The sequence below is a fragment of the Epinephelus lanceolatus genome, chromosome 11 (assembly GCF_041903045.1).
Source record: "Epinephelus lanceolatus isolate andai-2023 chromosome 11, ASM4190304v1, whole genome shotgun sequence".
NCBI classification, from domain to species: Eukaryota; Metazoa; Chordata; class Actinopteri; order Perciformes; family Serranidae; genus Epinephelus; species Epinephelus lanceolatus.
This window is the reverse complement of record NC_135744.1, coordinates 20,457,260-20,478,118: the sequence shown is the minus strand read 5'-3', so window position 1 is coordinate 20,478,118 and position 20,859 is coordinate 20,457,260. Positions and strand designations below refer to the sequence as shown.

Sequence of the window (20,859 nt, the reverse complement as noted above, 5' to 3'; positions counted from 1 at the left end):
CATTTTAGGTTAATAAAAATATCCAGGTACCAGTTTAGGCAGGTGGAGACACAGGATTGTCGGGTCACGGCTTACATTTGCTAAGTGATTTATAGCTGACAGTGTAAGATTTACTATCCAGATTAGTATTGTATTAATTATTTAATATTGTATCTTGTGGGATAAATTGAATTGAATACCTTAATGATGAGATAAAACTGTTTATGCTGAGTTTTGAAATGCCTCCAAGAAACTGAACGCTGGAGGATTGAAGGGATTTTGTGAGTCATGGTGAAATGTGTAGGGATCAGCATAGATTAAACACCAAGATACAGAACACACCTTTTGAAAGCACAGACAGTGGAAGCACAATCAGACTGTAAGCCTGAGAGTTTATCATAACAACAAACAGTACAGGGTGGCTATGAGTGATATCCTGCTGTTCCCATAAGAACTCTATACATAAGTGACTTTACATTTGTTTTATTTTCCTGTTCAGCATCGTGCAATCCCTAAATGATAGGAAATTATCTGTATAGTTTGCTATTGTTTGCACGGGTAATGCATTAAGCAAGGAAGTGTTTCATTCTCACAGGCCGTAGCAATAGCAGTCGTAGCAAAAAGACATAAAAGATGATTCATTCTGAGTGCCAGTTCCCCTGCTCCTCCTCAAGTGTTCAAGGCTGCAGTGAAATGATTGCATGCTTCGGAGAGCAGCTAATGTGCAGAGAAACAGGTACAGCAGCAGGGCGGCGAGACGTCAGATAACATAACATATACATACATTATTCACCGGGTGTCAGACTAACTCTTTGCAAGCGACCAAACATTCACTTTTTTTTTTTTACTTGGCATCATTCTTTGGAGGTTGTTTGCGCAAATGTCAGAAATGAAAACAGTTTATTCGTCTTTGCTTTCTGACCGCTCACTCTTAATTTCCTTTCTCAGGCAGTTTGCTAAAGTCATCTTTTAAACAAAGTTAGATAAAGCTTATGAATTTATCCCGTGTCTGTTTCTTGGCAAGATATTTCGAAAATGTACAAATGGATTTGGCCGAAGATGCATTTGTGTACATGTATCTCAGAGGCAGCATATTTGTACAGTAGGTCAGTGTTGGCAGAGGCTCATACTTTTTTCAGCGCCTTCTAATTTTGGTTGCGTCTGCTTCCCATTTTTGGGTCATGAAGTTATGACATGAACTCTCTGTCCCTCATGGTCCTGTGCAGTGCAGTGCAGTGTAGCAATGCCCTCTGCAGTGTGCTGGGAGGCCAGATTATCAGATCTTGGCTGATACAGAATCTTGTTGGTTGATATGCTGCAGGTGAGTCCATGGTGCAGACTGTGTTACAGTACAGACAGTATGTGCTGTCAGTGTTGGCACAGTGTAATTAAAAAAAACATCTGGGCTTTCTCTGTAATGTAGTTTATTAAATACAGTAGGTATTTCCATGTTTGCTGAGACACCAGCTACAGTATATCTTAAATTTCCAATCAAAAGTAAAGAGATGACATTGTTACTGTTTATATCAGTTACAGTTTCACAGTCAGAACATAAAATAACAATTAATATAAAAATCGATGCAGCAGAACCAGAGATACTTTGGGGGGTTTTTTGGAGGGGGGGGGTTTATACCTCACATTCGTCACGTCACGCCGTCATATCATGTCATATCATTGGAGTACAACACATGCACAGTGAAATCTAGTCTGAAAGTCTAGTCTGTCGCTGAAAGGCTCAATAGCTGACACACTGTCAAATAACATGGGGAGTGATTGATTCGTCTCACTGAGGCGTCCACAGCCAGCCTCGGGTCGGAATATTTTTGTACGCAAAATAAAGACATGGGTGAGAATAACAATTCTTGCAATTGCTGAAAAAGTCTTTAATAAAAGACCATAAACAGATACTTTCTATATACAAATGTTCCATTGTTTATATTGGCTACCATTAATCTGAGTGTACCCAAAAAGTTCTGTCAGGCCTAGCGCACCCAGGGAGGCTAAAAAGAGTGCACCCAAGCAGCTCCTGAGCGGACTCTGTCTTATTATCGCTAGCACCGTCTGCTGTAACCCTCCAACATTGCAGGGCCAGTTACATTAGGCCCGTTTCCACCGCAGGAACTTTGGGGTAATATTATGGGGCCGGGGCCGTTGGTGCGTGTCTCCACCGCAGGAACCACCCCCGAAGGACAGAGTTCCGGAACTTTTACGGGGGCTAAACAAGTCCCTGCCTCAGAGTAGGTACATAGAACGGCCCCGAGAAACTCCTGGCTGGGGCTTGGGGTTTACTTGGTGCTGATTGGATATACTCAAGGCGGGATGTGACGTCAACAGAAAGCAACAAAATAGCCGGCATTTTTAAAACTCAGCAGACGAGGAACGATTCTGTCACATCCAGAGCCCGGTAACTTTACAGGAACCTTCCTCCTACTCCGCCCTTTCAGTGGAGACACTGTGGTTGAGAGGGCCGAGTGAGAGGACGTTCCTGTGAAGTTCCTGCCCCCCAAATAGTACCAGGAACTTCTTCAGTGGAAACGGGCCTATTGTTCATGTGTCATACCCCATAGCTAACAAGGCGTCTAAGACCTTGTCCCAGCCTCCTTTCGGTAGCCTTGGTCAAAATCTGGTGCATTACCCGCAATGCAACTCGACATGGTCAGAGGTTTGGGTGTGCTAGAAGTGGCTAATGTAGCTTCAAGCCTCTAGCCTGCAGCGGAGAGGGTAGGCTCACTTCTTGCTAAGGGTTAGGGATAGGTGAATGAATTTGAGGGGGGGGGTGAGGGGGCCAGCGTCTCCCTTGTTAGCAAAATGACCAAAATGCATCCCCCTCGACAGCCTGCCATGACTCTCCAACCCCTGGGTCTGAACCAAGATGCCATCCTATCTGGACCCAGACCTTTAACCGAGACATTATTGAGAATATAGTACATTTTGACAGAGTGTTCTATTTTAACCAGTGTAGCATTTGTAGCACTGGTTTAGCTGAAACTCACAGACTAATGACATGCGTTAAATCATTACGACTTGAATGAGTGACACACACACACAGGGGGCATGGGGTGGTGTAAAAATAAGAGAGTCAGAGAAAAGCGATTACACATGGCATGCTCTAAAGAGAGAAAAGTAGACAGCAAAGACGGAGCTTTTAATCAAGAATAGGCAGTTCAAAACCGGTGCATCTCATCATATGTTCCAAGACTGTGGTGATTATTAAAAATGGCAAAGTGAAGCGCCACTACGAGACAAAGCACAGAGCATCTTGTCAGTGAAGCTACCCACTCAAATCTGAACTGAGGCACAGATAAAAAAAGTTATATGGAACTAAATCACTACATCATAACGCAAGTTAGGCTTTAGACTACAAGCCTATTGCCACAAAAGGCTTTGTACAACTTTGACATATGCAGTAGCACTCCCGAACACCTGTAAAGAGACTGCAATGTGGAAAAATCAATGGAGTTCCCTTTTAGAACAAACTTTTCTTCTCATAGGAAACTGCATTAGTCTACCTGTCTGGATGCATCATATTTCACACTGATGTATTCGGAAGCGCACACAGCTAATACTGTACCATCTCTGATCTCAAGATGTAGTTCAAGAACACCAGCTATAGAGATCAAATGTTCAGCTTCATGTTGCTATCATTTCTTTTTCAGCTTTATATTAGGGTGTGGCCTGCAGAGAGTGACAGGAAACATGGGCAGAGTTGACAGGCGACTAAGGTCGTCAGCTGCATCTCAATTCTTGACGTCATGAACACACAGCACAAGCCGATCAGACCACCTTAGCTGTTCTGATGGACTCAAAATCTGAATGACCATGCGTGTGTGTGTGTGTGTGTGTGTGTATATATATATGAGTATGAAAACATCAGGGAGATGGTTTTATAAACTGAAAGATAGATAGAAGATAAATAGAAATATATAAGCTGTGTATCTGTTGTGCATCAAGCTGTTTGCTGTTCAGAGAAACACCTGATTTGTCAACTCATTCTCATTTCAAGGGCGTCAAATATGGCAACCTGGTCAGTGGCCCTTGGTTTCTGTTAAATCACCTTACAGCATCTGTATGAGATGCACCGGGCCTTTAACTACCTCCAATACAATCCTGTCCACAGCAATAACATAGTAGAAAGAGTGAGAAATTCTGAATGTGCTGGGAAGGAGGGGTGGTGGATGGATCAAACACACACACGACTTTTACCCAGAAGACTAGTGTTTGTGTGCCATGTGAAACCAAAAGCACCTTTTTTTTTGTGCACGGATGTTCTGAATAAATCGGCATTTTTTTTCACTGATCTCAGCCTGTGAACCTTTTTGTGTCTGCCCAGCTCAGTTGAATTGGTATGTGGGTATTTCTCCCACCATCCTTTTCTGGTTGTCCATTATACCGACAAACCCAAGATAAACTTTTTGTTGCCCTAAGTAGGCGCAGTTCCACAGCAGCCTTAGTCAAGTTTGTCAAGTGACGTACTCGTTATGTTACCTTAACTTTAACACAAACCATGATTGTTTTACTCAACCTAACCATGTAGTTTTGTTGGCTAAACCTAAGATAGTTTTATTGGAAAAACCAACTTTATCTGTGAAGATGGAAGTTTATTTTGAAATGCACTGTAGCATATAGCAAGCTGAAATTAACACAGAAGTGTCACAGTTTGAAGCGTTGGGCAACTGACCAAGCTGCAGTATCAGACGAGTTGGAACTGAAAACATTTCGGATGTTTTTACTGAGCTGTTCGTCCAGCCCAGTCACTAGAAAAAAAAAAAGCGTTTTAAGTGATACATTACAGTTACACCATTCATGTGTATTATATGAATAGACTCTCCAGGCTTGAGACTTTGGCAAGTAAAATAGTTGGCAGGCCACAAAAGCCTTTGACCCAACTCTTTACAGAAAGAACAAGGAAGAAAGTGAGCCAGTATGAGCTTTTAGGTTGCGCTATAGAATCCCTCTGGCAACTAGACATGTATATAAGAAGTCCTTCATCCCGAGTGCCATCAGTATCCTTAACTCAACAAAGTGACTGATGAGTTTTAAGCCATAGTTAGACAATGAGCTGATTTAATGTATTAAGTGTTGTGCAGTGACTTTGTATGTTTGTTTTACTGACTACTGTCTGCTTTTTACAATGTTGTCTTTTGTGTCTGGTGAGCCAAAGACAAATTTCCACCCCTGGTGGACAATAAACATATATTCTGTTCTAAATCAACTTTTCTAAAGTGACATAGTTCCACCCACATACAAGCTGACTTTGTCATTGGAAGGTCGAGGAGAGGGTAGATGGCGTGACACGTGGGTGAGATGGCTGCCAAACTGCAGACCACTGTTCGAGACCAACAAACAACAAAGCCAGCTGTTTTGGTTTTTGCAGGATATTGCGGCATTTCCAGCAGTAATGTGGTGACAAACTGGGTATATTAATCCAAAATATTATCTTCTCCCAACCATTACCAATTCAGAAATGTACAATGCCAACATTTATTCTGGCAGTTACGTCCATCATGCATGTTCCTTTAGAGGACACTCATTCCATATGTCTGATTTGAAGAGTGTTCCTGACTTTGTGAGACCCGAACTTTGGTTTAGTATGCATTTTTGAGTTCTCCTAGCTATCTGGGATCAGTAGGACCCAATAATTATAAAAAACTAAATATTGTCAATGATAATTAAGTTCCAGTGTCCTCAAACAAGACAATAATAAAGTCTCAATGTCTTCAAACAAGTACTTCCTAATGAAAAGCATCTTAGCTTGTTACTGTTGGTCAATTTTGTTGCCGTATAAAACTACATACATAATTTATCATTAATAAACAAGATTAACTACAAAAATTGATCAGGTTCTGGACCTTGTTCACTTTTGTGTCGGGATGGGCTGCTAACTGACTTGGCAGAGATGGCTGCCATCTTGTTTTTACACTGATTAGTGTATTGTGCTCTTACTGCCACTAGATGGCACAAAAAAGTGTCCACAAACAAGGACAACAGGTCCAAGTTAAGTAGAATGAAGTATAAGATCAAGTAAACTCAAAATGTGATGTCCACATATGAGAGGATGCAGGGTCTCAGGAGGTTAATGATTTTATCTGTACTTGATGGACTGACTGCCCTGGATTATGTATGTCACTCTAACTCTTAAGCGTGAAACACCTTCCCTTAATCTCATCCATAGCCATGAAACAACTGGAATCCTAGAAACTAGAAGACACGTGTCACACATATTTGCACGAAAGCATCCTCAAATTTGATTTTTACAGGCAAAAATCAGAACTGATAGAGAGCACATGCATGAAAGAGAGGAAGACGTCTTTAAATAGCAGAATGCACCACCACTACCACCCAAAAACAGTATGAAGAAAGAAACAATAAGGAGATCCAGGAGAAATTAGCTTGGCAGGAGTTTGCCCTCTTTTCCTTTTTTTTTTACTCTCTTTTAATTGTTCCTCCTAAGATCAGAGCTTTCTGTGGCACCAGCCTTGGAGCTCAGTCGATGTGCTGACTTGCATACGAGCAAGCAGGCAGGAAGGCGGGTTGACTTTCGACAGTTTGAAGGGTAACTGGGCCCTCTGCGTCCCACTGTCTCCCACTGCCACTATAATTGTTCCAGTGAGAAGTCTACTGGGAGGAGCAGGAGGGAGTTTAGTGGAGCACAACACAGCTCACCCCAGGGCTTCGTCACAAAAGCAAAGCTCTCCATGCCACTTTTGCCAACAGGCTTTGTGGCGATAATCGCGGACAGGAGTGTGTCTTCACGTGTGCAACACTGCATGTGCACACACACACATAGATATACAGAGACACACACAGCCGTGCACACAGTTCATTCTAGATGAATGATTGTATCTAAGTATGTGCATTCTACAGATAATGGATTTATATAGATGTCATGCATGCACAAGCTCACACACCACCACACACACACACATGCCTGTTGATACTCATAAATATACAAGCATTGCCTTTAGCTAACACACACACACACACACACACACACACACAGTCAGAACAGGCATGCAGACATAAACTCAAGTATGCATACATTCTGTACGTAACACATACACCTGAACATTCGGTACACATCTGCAGAAGACTCGTCAACATGTTCTGCTAATAAAACACACACAGGCATACATTAAAGCCTCTATACACACAGAGTAGTAATTCAAGCCCGTGCACACACTTAGCGGCTGTCCACACACACATTTCCCTGTTCTATTTTTGCTCTCCCACAAATGTGTCCAGCCAGCAGGACATCACAGTCCATACAGTTGATCAGTGTCCAAAGAAGGATAAATAAATAAAAGGGGAAACAATTGGAAGCTCAGGCTTTCATCCTCAGCCTCTCGGTAATTCCACCCCAGTCAGCAGTGCCAGTTTCACTCTGTGTCCTGCTGCGGTGGGTAAGCTGATATCCCCTCTGGATCTTACCCATTGTACCATGTATTCTTTTTGTGTCGGGCTTATCATTAGTGTAACCTGCCTCAGACTGCAGGGCTGTGTGCCTGTGTGTGTGTAATAGTTGTAACATATTCATGGTTGAAAGTTGGTATGTAATGTGGATGGGTTTAACTATACATGTGATGGCACTTTTACTATTGCTATTGCATATTTACTATTGGTGAAATTTCTTCCAGCTGTATTTGCATTGGTTTAATCTGCTGAACTGTACATTTATTGTGTCTGCCTTTGGTTAGCATCAACAGCGTTGCCAGATGTACGATAATTATTGTGTGTGTACTTTTCCCTGATGTGCAATGTACAATCAGTAATGCTGTAGTTTGCATAGCGTACGATAATACTTTATGTGTTACGTCAATATCTGCTTTTCATTGCTTTGGAAAATTAAATACTCACAACTACAACACAGAGGAAAGACACAACAAATTGGACAGTAGCCTAGATGTCTAGAGCAACATCCAAACATCACACTGTCTGATATGCTTTATTTCATAAAACATTTTACTTTAGTGATTATGAAATGTGTTTTTGAGTCGTATTTGTGACGGTGAAGTGGGTCAGTGAATGCAACACGTGTTATGACCAGCAGTCAGTGGTTATAACTCCGGTATAATAGGTTTCCTCAGAGTGCAGTAATTATATGCCTTTTTTATGATTGTTGAGCATTTCCTATCTGGCAACGTTGATCATCAACATATGGCATCTTGATGATAATCAAGATGTTCATGATAATCGCTTCAATCGATCTCTTTTTGTTGAGCGAATAATCCCATACCTTATTTCTACCTTCAATCTACGGCAAGCAATCCATCACAAGAGATAATCTTTCCTATATCAGCTGTGCAGCATGGCACGGCTCCTATCATCTTCTGTTGTAGCTCTGTAACTTTATTGATTAAGGTGATGTTTCTCTTGGTACTTCAAAATAGCATGGAAATGTTTGCTCTGGGAAATATTATTTATGTAGACTGTAATATTAGATTGAATTCAGTTTTTAATATCAGCAGAACAGCATGGAACAAACTGCCATTGACAGTGATTAAATGTCATGTCTGTCAAATGTGTGGAAAGAAAAAATGCTGCTTTGCTCCAAAATGAAACTGCAACAATCAAATCTTTAGCTGATATGTTGCCTTCAAGTGCACCTCATGAACTCAGACTTTATAATTCCACAGTCCACAGTCTTCTCCTGTCACCAGTGCTTTAGTCAGGAGACTAGAGTTTGATTTTAGAAAGAAAGTTACACAGAACTGTTTTGTGCTATTTGTTGTCTGATTTATACTTGGAACTGTGCTTTTATTAATATTTCATATCTGATGCAGTGAACAATAATCTTGGACTGGTCTGTCTCTCTACAGGTCTGTTGGGTTTGCTGACGACATGCGCCCAGACAGAGATGAAGAGGGTTGTGGGAGACAATGCCACGCTGCCCTGCCACCATCAAATCTGGATGGGTGATGACCGCACGCTGGACATTGAATGGCTGCTTCTCAAGCCAACCAACAAGCAGAGAGTGGTGAGTGTTACACATCAATCAACACTGCATTAACGACCCAGTCCCCAGAACAAGTGTTGGCATTGTATGTTTTTTTACGATAATATGTCGCAGATATGTTGAAACTTTGTTTATTTTTATTACAACAGTGTTGTGGTTAACGTGTGGTTATGATGAGGCACAAAAAACACTTATGTTTAGGAAAAGATTGTGCTTTGGCTTAAAATACCCAGTTTAGGTGTCACAATCACAGCTGGAAATGCAGCCAATGTCATGCTCAGAAACAGTTTTTGGGTGGCCTAATCACCACTAAAAATGCTTCCACTGTCATACTGAAAACATCTGGTTTTAGTGCCATAATCACAGCTGGAAATGCCAATGTCATGCTAAGAAACACTTATCACTGCAGGATACGATGCAGCTAATACACTAAAGAACACCTGGTTTTGGTGGCACAATCATAGCTTTAAATGCAGCTGATACCTCACTGAAAAAAACTAAATAACAACCAGTTTTATTGTTTGTTGGTCTCAAATAGTGGTCTGTAGCTTGGCGGTCAACTTACCTTGGTGTGTTGGTATAAAAATGACAAATTTAACATATTCCTGGTTTGCAGCAACATGCAATGCCAACATTTTCTTCTGGTGACTGGGCTGACATTGATGTTAAGACACTGGTGTAATTACCATCAGCAAACTGCCAAAATGGCTGTCAGACTCAAGTCTACATTTCATTTTATACTTTGAGCCACCAGATGAGATTCAGAGGGATGTTTAAAAATAATTAGTCAAGTATATTAAGGGCATGAGAATCAAGATTGCCCTACAAAGCACAGAGTACAACATATTTGTTCAAAATTAAAAGACTGGAATCTGAGGTTTTGACATGTATTTCATATAAAAAATTATATAAAAAAACAGCATGTAAATGGTGCATACAAAATGGAGCAAAAATCAAATCAAAGTGTGGTAACTGCCCAAAGCTGAAACAAGAGAGCTATATCAACTGAAGGTTTTTTTCTGAGCTGTTAACTGTAAATAAAAAATGTATGAATGATCCAACATCTTGGTTATTTCGTTTTTATTCTAAATTACAAAGAACCCCTTTCATTTTACTTAAATATGAGTATTAATAATTTAGCCCTTGCAGATAAATTAATTGCTATGAATAATAGAAAAAAAGTAGTTAACATTGACAAGAAAGCTAACATAACAAATGTTGTTAATGGACACTGCATTTTCCCCTCACATCAAAGATTATCCAAGGGCAGCATTTGTATGTTTTATTTTATTTTATTTAGTTTCTGCTGCTTTAATTCTTTGAGTGAAATACTCACCTTAAATAATTAGCTTAATTGAAATTATGGCAATACAACTTCTCTGTTTCTTGCATAGTTCGCTGGCTATCCTGAAAACTTTAAACTCCTGCTCTTAACTTCACTGATTCTGTAGTTACTGCCTAAAAATGGATTTCCTCAAGGGGATATATAAAGTACTACTTTTTCTAACTCCTCTTCTTTTATTCTACCTGTGTCCTCTCTTGCATTCTGTTCAAATAGAACCCCCCTTTTGTTACAGGGAGCTTCCACAATGTTGCACTCACTGTATGTGTCTTACCTTGTTTACCACCTCTTTCCCCTCCCCCACAAGGTGATCACCTATTTTGCTGGACGGGTATTCGACCCCAACGAAGCGGAGCGTGGCCGCGTAGCCTTCGCTGGAGAGTACCTAAAAGGCGACGCCTCTCTGCTGATCAGTGACTTGTCTCTAACAGACTCAGGAGAGTACAGCTGCAAAGTCAAGACGGGTGCGCAATACCACTGGAGCACCATCAGCCTCATAGTGCTGGGTAAGTGGCAGACAGCACTTAGGTTAAATAAGAGAAAACACGGACTGAGGGAGGACTCATGAGAACGCTACACAACTGGAAGTGTCATGTAATCCCAAAGCTCTTAGCATTAGTGTGTGATTGAAAGTTCAGACCAATGGTTTCACCTCTCGCTCTCATCCACTTGTGAAGGAATAATCTACACCGATGAAAAAGAAAACTGGAATTAATCGAGTTCTCATCCTCTGTGATTTCTTTACAAGGGCCAGAGTGCAAAGAACGTGCAGCAACACGTTTGAAATTCAGTTGGAAGACCCCTTTCTTGATCAGCTGACTCTCATTGATCTGTTGGTATGAAATCTGTAAAGGAAAGCAGCACTTTAATCTATAATGCATACAGCTCCATAAGAAGAGCAAACACCTCCTTACTATCCAATACATCACTGAAATAAACAAACTCCAGCAGATTGTGCTACCCCTTTTTAAATTATTTATTGCTTCCTTGCCTCCAGTCTACTGAGGCAACTCCATTTCCCAGAGGCAGCTGGACCTCGCATCAAGTCAGTTCTTACAGCAATGCAGTTCCACAGTACATCCTGTTCAGGAGAGAGATTTATTCTAAAAGTTACAAAAGCAAAAAAGGTATTTTAATAAAGTTCCTCTGCAGTATTTTACATATATTCTGCTTTGTATTTATTAGGCATGATTCAGACATTTACAGCTGCAGTAAATGCTGTCATTCAGATTACCATCAGGCTATTCTGAGCAGTGACGCAGGTGACAGCCAATGAAATCACTATGCTGATTGAATATTGGAGTGGGTTTTCATGTCTATGAGCAAATGAAGTGCAGTGCATTGAAGGCAAAGAAAGCTACAATTGCTCACAAAACTGTTCTGAGCGGTTGACGGTCTCTGAGGTCATCTTCTCATCCTAAAAATGCCACAACAGCTTAACATTCAAATGGTTGACTGCAGATCATGCAGGTCATAAATATTCCACAATGAATGTTCCAACATGAGCTTGCCAGGCTGATGAAATGCATAGCCCCGTGCTTCCTTTTTTTCCTGCTGGACAGTGTGTGTCCACATGATATATATGGAAACCAACCACTGGCATAGTGGTTAAACTGCAAACATGTGCCATGCTTGACAGGCACATCATACTCATACTCTTTTTAATGTTCCAAGACTGTGAGGTTAAACTGAAGATACCATCTAGGTCACCACGCCTGGGAAAGGTTTTTAAATTGTAATCCATAAGATTGCAGTCTTGGGAATACATCCTCACTTATGTTTTTACCTAAAAATACTTAACTATGTAACTAGCTATGTTTATGCATGGTGTCATGAGAACACTGGAAAATTTAAACCCATAAAACAGAGACTTTTGAAAAAGCTACTGACCCCATTTTAGCTTGAAAATTCCAGAATTGCTTCCTGATTGGGTCCTATCAGTCATACCGTATTTGCTTTGCTACTGATTTGCTTCTGCCACCTCCTTGACCACCTCATACTCATGTGTTAGTTGTGTTTTCTGCAACTGACCAACCAACCATAGAGTAGAAAATCTGCTTCCTGTTTACGCTGGCTAGGGCATGCCCAGTGTACATGAATGGCGGAAATTATTCCTGAAGGCTGCAAAAAGGTTGTGTACAGAGATCGTTTTCAATTTGCCATCTTAGAATAAAAACGGAATAGTAATAGTGCGGCTGTAGCCTTTATTAATTTGGCGACACCTGTGGTTACCATGGTGACAGCAAGAGTGCTTTCACACCTGTCCTGTTTGGTTTGGTTCAATCAAACTGAAGTTTGTTTGCCCACTAAATGCAGTTTGTTTGGGCAGGTGTGAACACAGCAATCACACTTAGGTGTGCACCAAAACAACCAGACCAAGACCTTCTTGAAGAGGTGGTCTCAGTCCTGTTACAAACGAACTCTGGTGCAGTTCGTTTGTGGTGAGAACGTGTTCCTTCCTCGATCTGAACCAACTGCAGTCACATGACACATTGTTTGGGTTAAACAAGCATGAGCGTGTTACAGTCCTGGAGGACCTTACTGAAGCTACAAAAATGCTCCCATTATCTCAGGGACACCACTTAATCCATACTGTTCAATTGATCCTTTCAAGTCCTCTTGTACCACCTGATGTAGTTCAGACACCTCGCCTTTAGAAGACTATACCCTGTGAATGGACTCAAGAAACATCTTCTAATTTCTGTCTCTGTCACAAACAAGCCCCTGTGATGCTGCTCATCACTTTCACTGACAAAAAAGGCAAAGAGAGTGCTTCTAGTACTGTCCTGTAGTTGCCTTTACAGTGGACACTGTGGAGACGCCCACCTAAAGCTCCACTTTTGGACGGACGTCCTAATTTCTTGATCATATTTGGGACTGAACAAGTGAGGGAGGCCCTGTATGGCAAAATCAGCATACAGTATCCATCTGCACAGGAACAGTTCTATTTGTTGAGACACTTCTTTACGTAGTTCCCACTATGACCAGGTGACCAAGCCTAAATCTGGTGTTATATAAATAAACTGTACACAAGGATGTACTGCAACAAAAATCTTTTAAACACAAATCCACATTTGTACAGTAGGAAAATCTTCTCTTGTTATGCCTCAGCCTCTAATGCTAGCCTGTGGAGAGCACCAATCTTCTTTGGAAAAAGTGGATGAGGGAACAACATGTAAGGATATCTGGGTTTGTATCTGATTGTCTGTCTGCAGTGAAGCCGTCCAAGCCGCGGTGCTGGATGGAGGGCAAACTGTTGGAGGGCGGTGATGTTAAGATGAGCTGCAAGTCTGCTGATGGCTCTGATCCCATCCACTACAAATGGGAAAGGGTACTGGACAAGGGCAAGTATGTTGGCAAGCTGCCTCCCATAGCCCTGATAGGTAAGTCCACTCTCACACTGGAGGATGCATCTGATAGTCAGTTATACCAAGATTTTCACTTTGATACCTATACAAAGTTTGAAATCTAAACATTTAATACACACAGCATGCTATAGCAAAAAAGAAAATAAAAGATGCAAAATAACATGTCACCACACAGATTTGTAGCAGTGATGGTATTGTGATTCATCAATTGAGTGTTTCAGTTGAAGAAATGCTGGACTGTTTTGTTATATTTCAGCTCTTTGACTTTTTTGAGTTTTGTGCTGACTCCAGCACTCTGCTGTCAAAAGCTAGACAGAGGCTCTGTCTACTCCAATTCTTCTTTTTCAGTTTCTGCATCCTTTGACTACTCTGATGTATAAACATGAAGTATATAACCTCAGAAGGTGACAATAAATCAGTTCAGCTTGTGTAAAGCATTTATCACCTCTTAAAAGACAGAAAAGACCATAAAATGAGACAAAAATACACTCTCATGTCTTGTTTGCTCTTGTTTGTACTATTAGATTTGAAAAACCCAGAGATTGTGACATTAAGGAACTTGACCAAGGACAGTACCGGAGTCTACAAATGCACAGCCAGCAATGATGTGGGAGAAGAGAGCTGCACAGTGGAGGTCAAGATGCACTGTGAGTGACACTTCCTGGACTCTAGATTGGAGCAAAATCTGCAACTTTTGATTCATCTCATCCACTAATGATTTCAGACACACTGCCCGTTGTCCTGCAGTGAAACTATCACTGACCACGACTAAAACAAAAATGACTGAAAGTGAAGTTTATAATGGGATTTACACTTGTGCATCAGCTCTATGCAGAGCTGACGCTGTCGCCTACGCATGTGGCCTACGCCATTGTGAGCATTTATACTTGTGCAGTGGTGTGTCTTTGTCTTTCTGCAGTTACACCTACAGAACACTAGTCAGCGGTGGGGTTTCTGTGAGGTGCTGTAAAGTTTAGGTGGTTCAAAACACACCCAAAACACACATTAAACACACATTAAACATGGCTTAATAGCAACAGTTTCAAACACAAGTAAACAAATCAGCTTCATTATAACCCGCAGTATTCACAGACAAAGCACTTGCCTTTTACTGGACACATTTTCCCCACAAATACAACATGCTAATATTATTAGCACACAGCTATGGCATTTAACATTGTATGAATTAGCCTAGTGGCTAGCAGACTTTTCCCCTACTCATATGAAGACAGGGACAACAGCAACATTTAAGAAAGGTAATGTTACAAAATTCAACTCCATTATAGCTCACCAGGTTCACCGACAGAACAACTGTCTTATACTAAATGTAAAATGATTTGCAGACAAATAACACGCTAACATTATTAGCACAAGCCTATGCCATTTTACATTGTACAAATTAGCCTAGCGACTAGTGGAGAATTCCTCTGCTTAAAATGCTAATGCTAAACTGCTTTGATGTCTTCACAATTTATTGTTTCTTATCTGTGAAATTAAAGTAAATAAAACCATTGTTTCCACTGAGGGAAAAGGTTTCAGCTTACAAAAACAGACAAAAGGTCTGCGTTATGGTGCCCCACCATCATTAGCTGTACTCGCAGTGAAGTGTAAAGGATAAGGCTGACAACACTCTGTATTTTCTTATTGTCAAGAAAGCCCAAGAAAAGATCCAAAACAACAATGAATTAGTCTCTCCAAGCTGGCTGATTTCTATACCTTGTCTGTGGGGAGTCTTTTTTTGTGGTGTATTAATACACATTTGTTGCTCATGTCTGGCAGCAGGATTCTGTGTGGGGGATTGAGCCAAAATAAACTTGAGTGTGTGTGTGTGTGTGTGTGTGTTCATGGTAACGAAGGAACCAGTCACCCAGTGCAATAGTGTAGCCCGGTGATGTGTTTTTAAAAGTTTTCATTTTTTTTTGGGGGGGGGGGGGGGGGCATAGGAGCTAAACAACATTTTTAGGTGAATTAATTCATTGTTGTTTGGGGTGTTTTCATGGGACTTGATGAGTAAGAAGACAAATATAGAATATTGTTAGGCTTGTCTTCTAAGATGTACTCAACAAATCTTAAATGTATGACCCTGTGACAATTAATAAGTATACAAACCAACATTAAACTGTATGCGATACACAAACAAAAACAACTTTACCAATGGTTTACTGATAAAATCTATTGCACTGAATTTGAAGCTGTTTGTAGATGGACAACATAAGATTTCATCAGCACACCTTACAAAAGCCTATCATAAGTACACTGTGGGCTTGATTTAAAGACACTGTAAATAAACTCTTTCATTTTAACAGAAAACTGTTTAATTTAGATCCTTTAATTATTTGAGGCAGTCTTGTAGTGATTACTACTGGCTACCGCTCACCATAAACAACATTAGTATTGCCAATTGCTGCTGCAACCTGCATGACTTACTGCACTCACTATTGATCGGATCTATCAATCACCGACTCACTCACCAGATTACCACCAGAGATGCAACACTAAGACGCAAGACCTCTAAAGGCAGGATGTTACAAAGTAAAGCACCTGCAAATAAAAGTAATTCATGTATGATTTATTGGGGCATGAGATACAACTTGTGAAAATGTATGCTCTTTTGTGTGCATGAGTATGTTTTATCGTATGTACACGTGAATGTGTGTGTAATTGCCACAATTTGGGCACTCCCAGTAATATATTCCACTGGCAGTGTCTCTCTAAACCATTCAGAAAGTGGTGTCCTCTAAGGGGGGTTGTTAAAACATGTGTCCTCAAAAGTTACATAGGTAAGAATGTGTGTGTGTGTGTGTGTGTGTGTGTGTGTGTGCTTGTTTTGAAAATTTTTGTGTGTTCTTGTGTGTAGATGTCAGGGGAATGGGTGTGGTGGCTGGGGCAGTGGTTGGCGTGTCTTTCGGAGTTCTCCTAATCATCCTCATCATCTGGTTGGTGTTCCGCAAAAAGGAGATGAAGAAATATGAAGAAGAAGAGACCCCAAATGAAATCAGGTACACAGTGGAAGGAAACTTTGTCTGCCAGTCCCACACAGACACATAGTCATAACCCCAGCCTGAACTCTTTCTGTCTCATGATAAACAAAGGAAACTAGAAATGTTTGTTTCTATATACAGTACCATCTTCAGAAGTGAGTGCCACTCACTTAGCACTAATATCATCAAAGCACATTTGAAGCAGTGAACTGTAGGATTCCCCCCCTCTGATTTCAACAGTTCTTCAACAGCAGGAAACCAGAACTTGATAGAGATGATTCCCTCAGTGACTGCATGACATGTTGGCACCGTTTGTTACAGCAGTTTAATTTTTTTTCTTCACTTAGTTATTTGTTTGTTTCTGAACAAAAACCTAATTAATAATACTGTTAGCAACTTATCAGGAATAATATATAATATGAATTTGTATGAATGACCTTATCAATAATGTAGCCAGTGACAGAGCAAGAAAGACAGGTGAAAGCAAACAAACTTTTGTTGTCTACAATTAAGTAGAAAAAACACAACTTCATATTTTGTATGTGTTAACTAGATATAATTCAAGACTAAAATCCACTTCCCTTAAACTGAATTTGACTTTATTTACGCAGTGTTGGTAATTAAGCTCGTCACACAAAAATATGTGAAATGACGACAATCTGTTAACACCGCCGGCACCATGGTAACAGTACCAGTGGAAAGTCAATAAGGATCCTTCATTGTGGTGGATGTACACATTCCCTGGTTATCGACATTATGCAGTAAATATTAACATTAATATTACAACCTTATAGGTAGTAAAAAGAGCTAGAAAGTGGACGTATAGTGGTAATTGGGGTGGTGGATGGGTCGAACAAACACAGGACTTTCACCCAGGAGACAGCTTTTTGTGCCCCATGTGAAACTAAAAGTCAATGTTGACTTCTTTCAACTTTATATACCTACTTCCTTTATGTAACGTGACATACTTATGTCACTTTAGGACGTACTTATGTCACGTCTGTAACAAACAGTAGATCTGACAGAAACACTTTAGTCAAGGAGTACTTTATTTCCATTTGCAGTATTATATTTGGCGGTATGGCTCTGTTCTGGGGCCTCTTTGCCTTTCCTCGGGCCTACACAGAAAGCCTCTTCCATGTGCCCACGTGGAAAGTCTAAGGTGGAGAGAGCACACCCCTCTGCCCTTCCACGCGCTTACGTGGAAAGCCTAGCCTTGTAGTGATGATATGACCAGGCCAATTTCACTGAACTTCTAATTGTTAAATTTGTTTATTTGAGGGCAGTCTTTGAATCATGCAACCATATGCTCTTTTCAGGGAGGATGCAGAAGCTCCCAAAGCCAAACTGGTGAAGCCCAACTCCCTCTCTTCTTCCCGCTCTGGCAGCTCTCGCTCAGGCACCTCTTCCACACAGTCCATGGTGCACAACATGGGGCTCCGAGGCCAACGAGCCTGTGTTCCTGCTGTGGCGGCCCTCAAGGAAAACTGCCAATCTTCTTTCCCTCAGTCTCCACCTGCCTACAATCAGACAGTTCCCAAGACTCCTGAACCACGTTCAACACCAACCTCCACGTCTACCTCCAATTGCAAGCCCAGCCCTCCCCCTAAACTGAGTCCTGGAAACCTGACCCGCATGGGGGCCACCCCTGTTATGATCCCTGCCCAAACCAAGGCCTTCCAGACTGTGTAGAAGATGTAATCACACAGAGGAAAAGACCAAGGCAGCCTCAGGACATGGCAACCAGCTGAACCCAAGAGTTAGACTCTGATAAAGATCCAGTGTATATTCTCACCATTCGCTATCTGACGGATACTTTCAGGAATTTAACTCTTGGAGAATCTGTGCTTTACACCAACAATATAGGAATAGGCTTCTCCTGGCATTGTTTATTGACACACTCTCACCTGAGCAACATCTGTGATGAAGATACTGTTGTATGGACTGTGATTTTAAAAGACAAGGAGGTGTCGAAACTGAACCAGCAGTTGGTTTCTTATGGAAGGAGAGGATTGCACGCAGCAGGGAGTGAATGGGATGAGGTAATGTAATGAGGTGAGGTCGAAAGCGTGAGCCAGACTGAAATTTGATAAAGTGATTACATTACATAGCAACTTCATTCTTTTTGCAGAAGACAACAGATGGCTCATAGATACAGCTGAAGAGGTTAGTATAAGGGAATGGGGAAAAAAGGAACAAACTTGAACACCTTCTTGCATACAGTACCCCACTTTACACCTGTTGCTAATGAAAATGCCCTGCACACATGACTGAACTGATTGATGAAAGTAGTTTAACTGTAGGTTGTTACAGTATATAAACGAGATGAATGGCTCTGATTGTATAAACAGACTTTATGTGGACACTTCATATAAACATTGATACATGTGACACGCTGTAATATGGACATAGGTGAATCCCTTTTGTCACTGCTTCCTCTGTGCCGACTGAAAAACCACATAGATGTGCACCATTTTCAGTAGTTTAAGTGTGGATTCATACAAGACATTTCATGTTTATACTGTTCATCTATTCATACTTGACATGGCAAAATTCAAAGAGAATTCTGAGTTTTCTTTTTGTTTTGTTTTTTCCAGGGGGGGTAATTTTCAGGATAATGGAGCACTTATAATTTTGAGGATTGTCAAAGGGTTAAGTCGAGGCCCTGCTAAGAAAGTGCCACATTGTGATTGTTTCTTTTTTTTCTCATTTTGTGTGTAGTATACCTTTTTGTTAACCACGAATGCAAGACTGTATGAATGTGTTGCTAAATGAGATGTGTTAGGTAGTATTTTTTTCTCAGCAATAAGTTACTAAGAACTCTCCCATGTTAAAATGGTTTCCTGAATTTTAATGAGTTTTACATGACTCATTGACTCATTTCTATAGAGAGAAAATTACTTTCTGCACTCTTAATACAACTTAGATGTGGATTTCTAAAGAGTGCCTTTTGTCATTCATGCTCATTGTAATGATCAAACATATACAGTACTATTGACAGTACAACGCATTGCAAATTAGTTGTCCTTCACAAGGGGCATGACACTAATAACAGTCAGTGTAGGTATGGAGGGAGAGCTCCATTTATATCTGACCTACTGCATACCAGCCATAGCCAACAGACAGACAGACAGACAGACAGACAGACACACAGGACAGAATGAATCCTGCCCTTGTGCCTCATCTCCCATTCAGCAGAGAGGACAAACCTGATCCTTCTCCATTCCTCATTCTTCAATCACATTCCTTCCCTTCAATACATAATCTGCCTTTTATCCCTTTTCCTCTTTCAACTTGTCTTGTGAGTCTCACCACCTACTCGCTCTTCTCCCATGATGTTGTATTCTACTTATTTTCATGGTGGGGGAAGTTATACATAACCTTGATCCAAGGACGGAGCTTTGTCACTGTTGCGTTCAAAGCCAAACTGACTGTACACTTACTTAGATGTGTACAATAAAGATGTCACTGTCGTTAGTTAATCTTGGCGTGACTTAAAACACCAGCGAACACACCTCTCTGACTGGAAAGTGAAACTTTCATCTTGCTCACCTGGAGACTGATGAACATAGCAATACCTAGGTCACTAAAAACTGCTATCGTTAGTTGCTGTAAGTGACATCTCCTGCTTTTACAAACTATGTGCACACGTGCGTGTAATCACTGATTTGTCAGAAAGCATTTGCCACCAATGTTACAACATTCCACTACATTAGCTGAAATTTAGATTTTACATAACCTCATCCTGTGATAGAGCTGTCCAACCGGGGACCTAAACAGCTTTTCCCATAGCCAATAAAACACAAAAAAAAAAAAGGCAAAACGATGCATGGACTGAACTAAACTGACAGCAGTAGACAAGGTGCCCTTATCCTCAGATAAGCTAGATATATTATTGTAATGAAACAGACATATTTTAGTTCCATTTCACAGAATGTCTTGTAGAATTTTTAATAAACTAACTTACCCATGCATAATTTGAGATTACTCTTCATTTAGCTTTAGCGTCTCAGCATAGATAACTGCAGGACACTGGGTTTTAATTAATAATTGGCTAAGGTGACAAGCTGACAAACTTGTAAACAGTGGATATATTTATTGAAATGGTCAGTTCGCTTCAGTTGCAGAAAAAGATGTTTTTATGATTTGAGAAGCACCACAAACAAGATTCCATTTACCTCCACTGTATGGTGGGAATTGACCTTTCACTAAGCCCCGCCCCTTGTGATGGTCCAA

The 20,859-nt window shown here is 40.7% G+C and overlaps 1 protein-coding gene across 1 annotated transcript in view; it reads left to right on the top strand.

Moving 5' to 3' along the window:
• LOC117263691 (CXADR-like membrane protein) overlaps positions 1 to 19,019 on the top strand; it is a 93,044-nt gene extending 74,025 nt beyond the window's left edge. Inside the window, exons 2-7 of the mRNA XM_033637291.2 lie at positions 8,796 to 8,953; positions 10,582 to 10,780; positions 13,490 to 13,657; positions 14,167 to 14,289; positions 16,500 to 16,641; positions 17,943 to 19,019. Coding sequence (XP_033493182.1) covers positions 8,796 to 8,953; positions 10,582 to 10,780; positions 13,490 to 13,657; positions 14,167 to 14,289; positions 16,500 to 16,641; positions 17,943 to 18,315 — 1,163 coding nt within the window. The 3' untranslated portion in view covers positions 18,316 to 19,019. The remainder of the gene's footprint in view (positions 1 to 8,795; positions 8,954 to 10,581; positions 10,781 to 13,489; positions 13,658 to 14,166; positions 14,290 to 16,499; positions 16,642 to 17,942) is intronic.
• Positions 19,020 to 20,859: the final 1,840 nt, after the last annotated feature.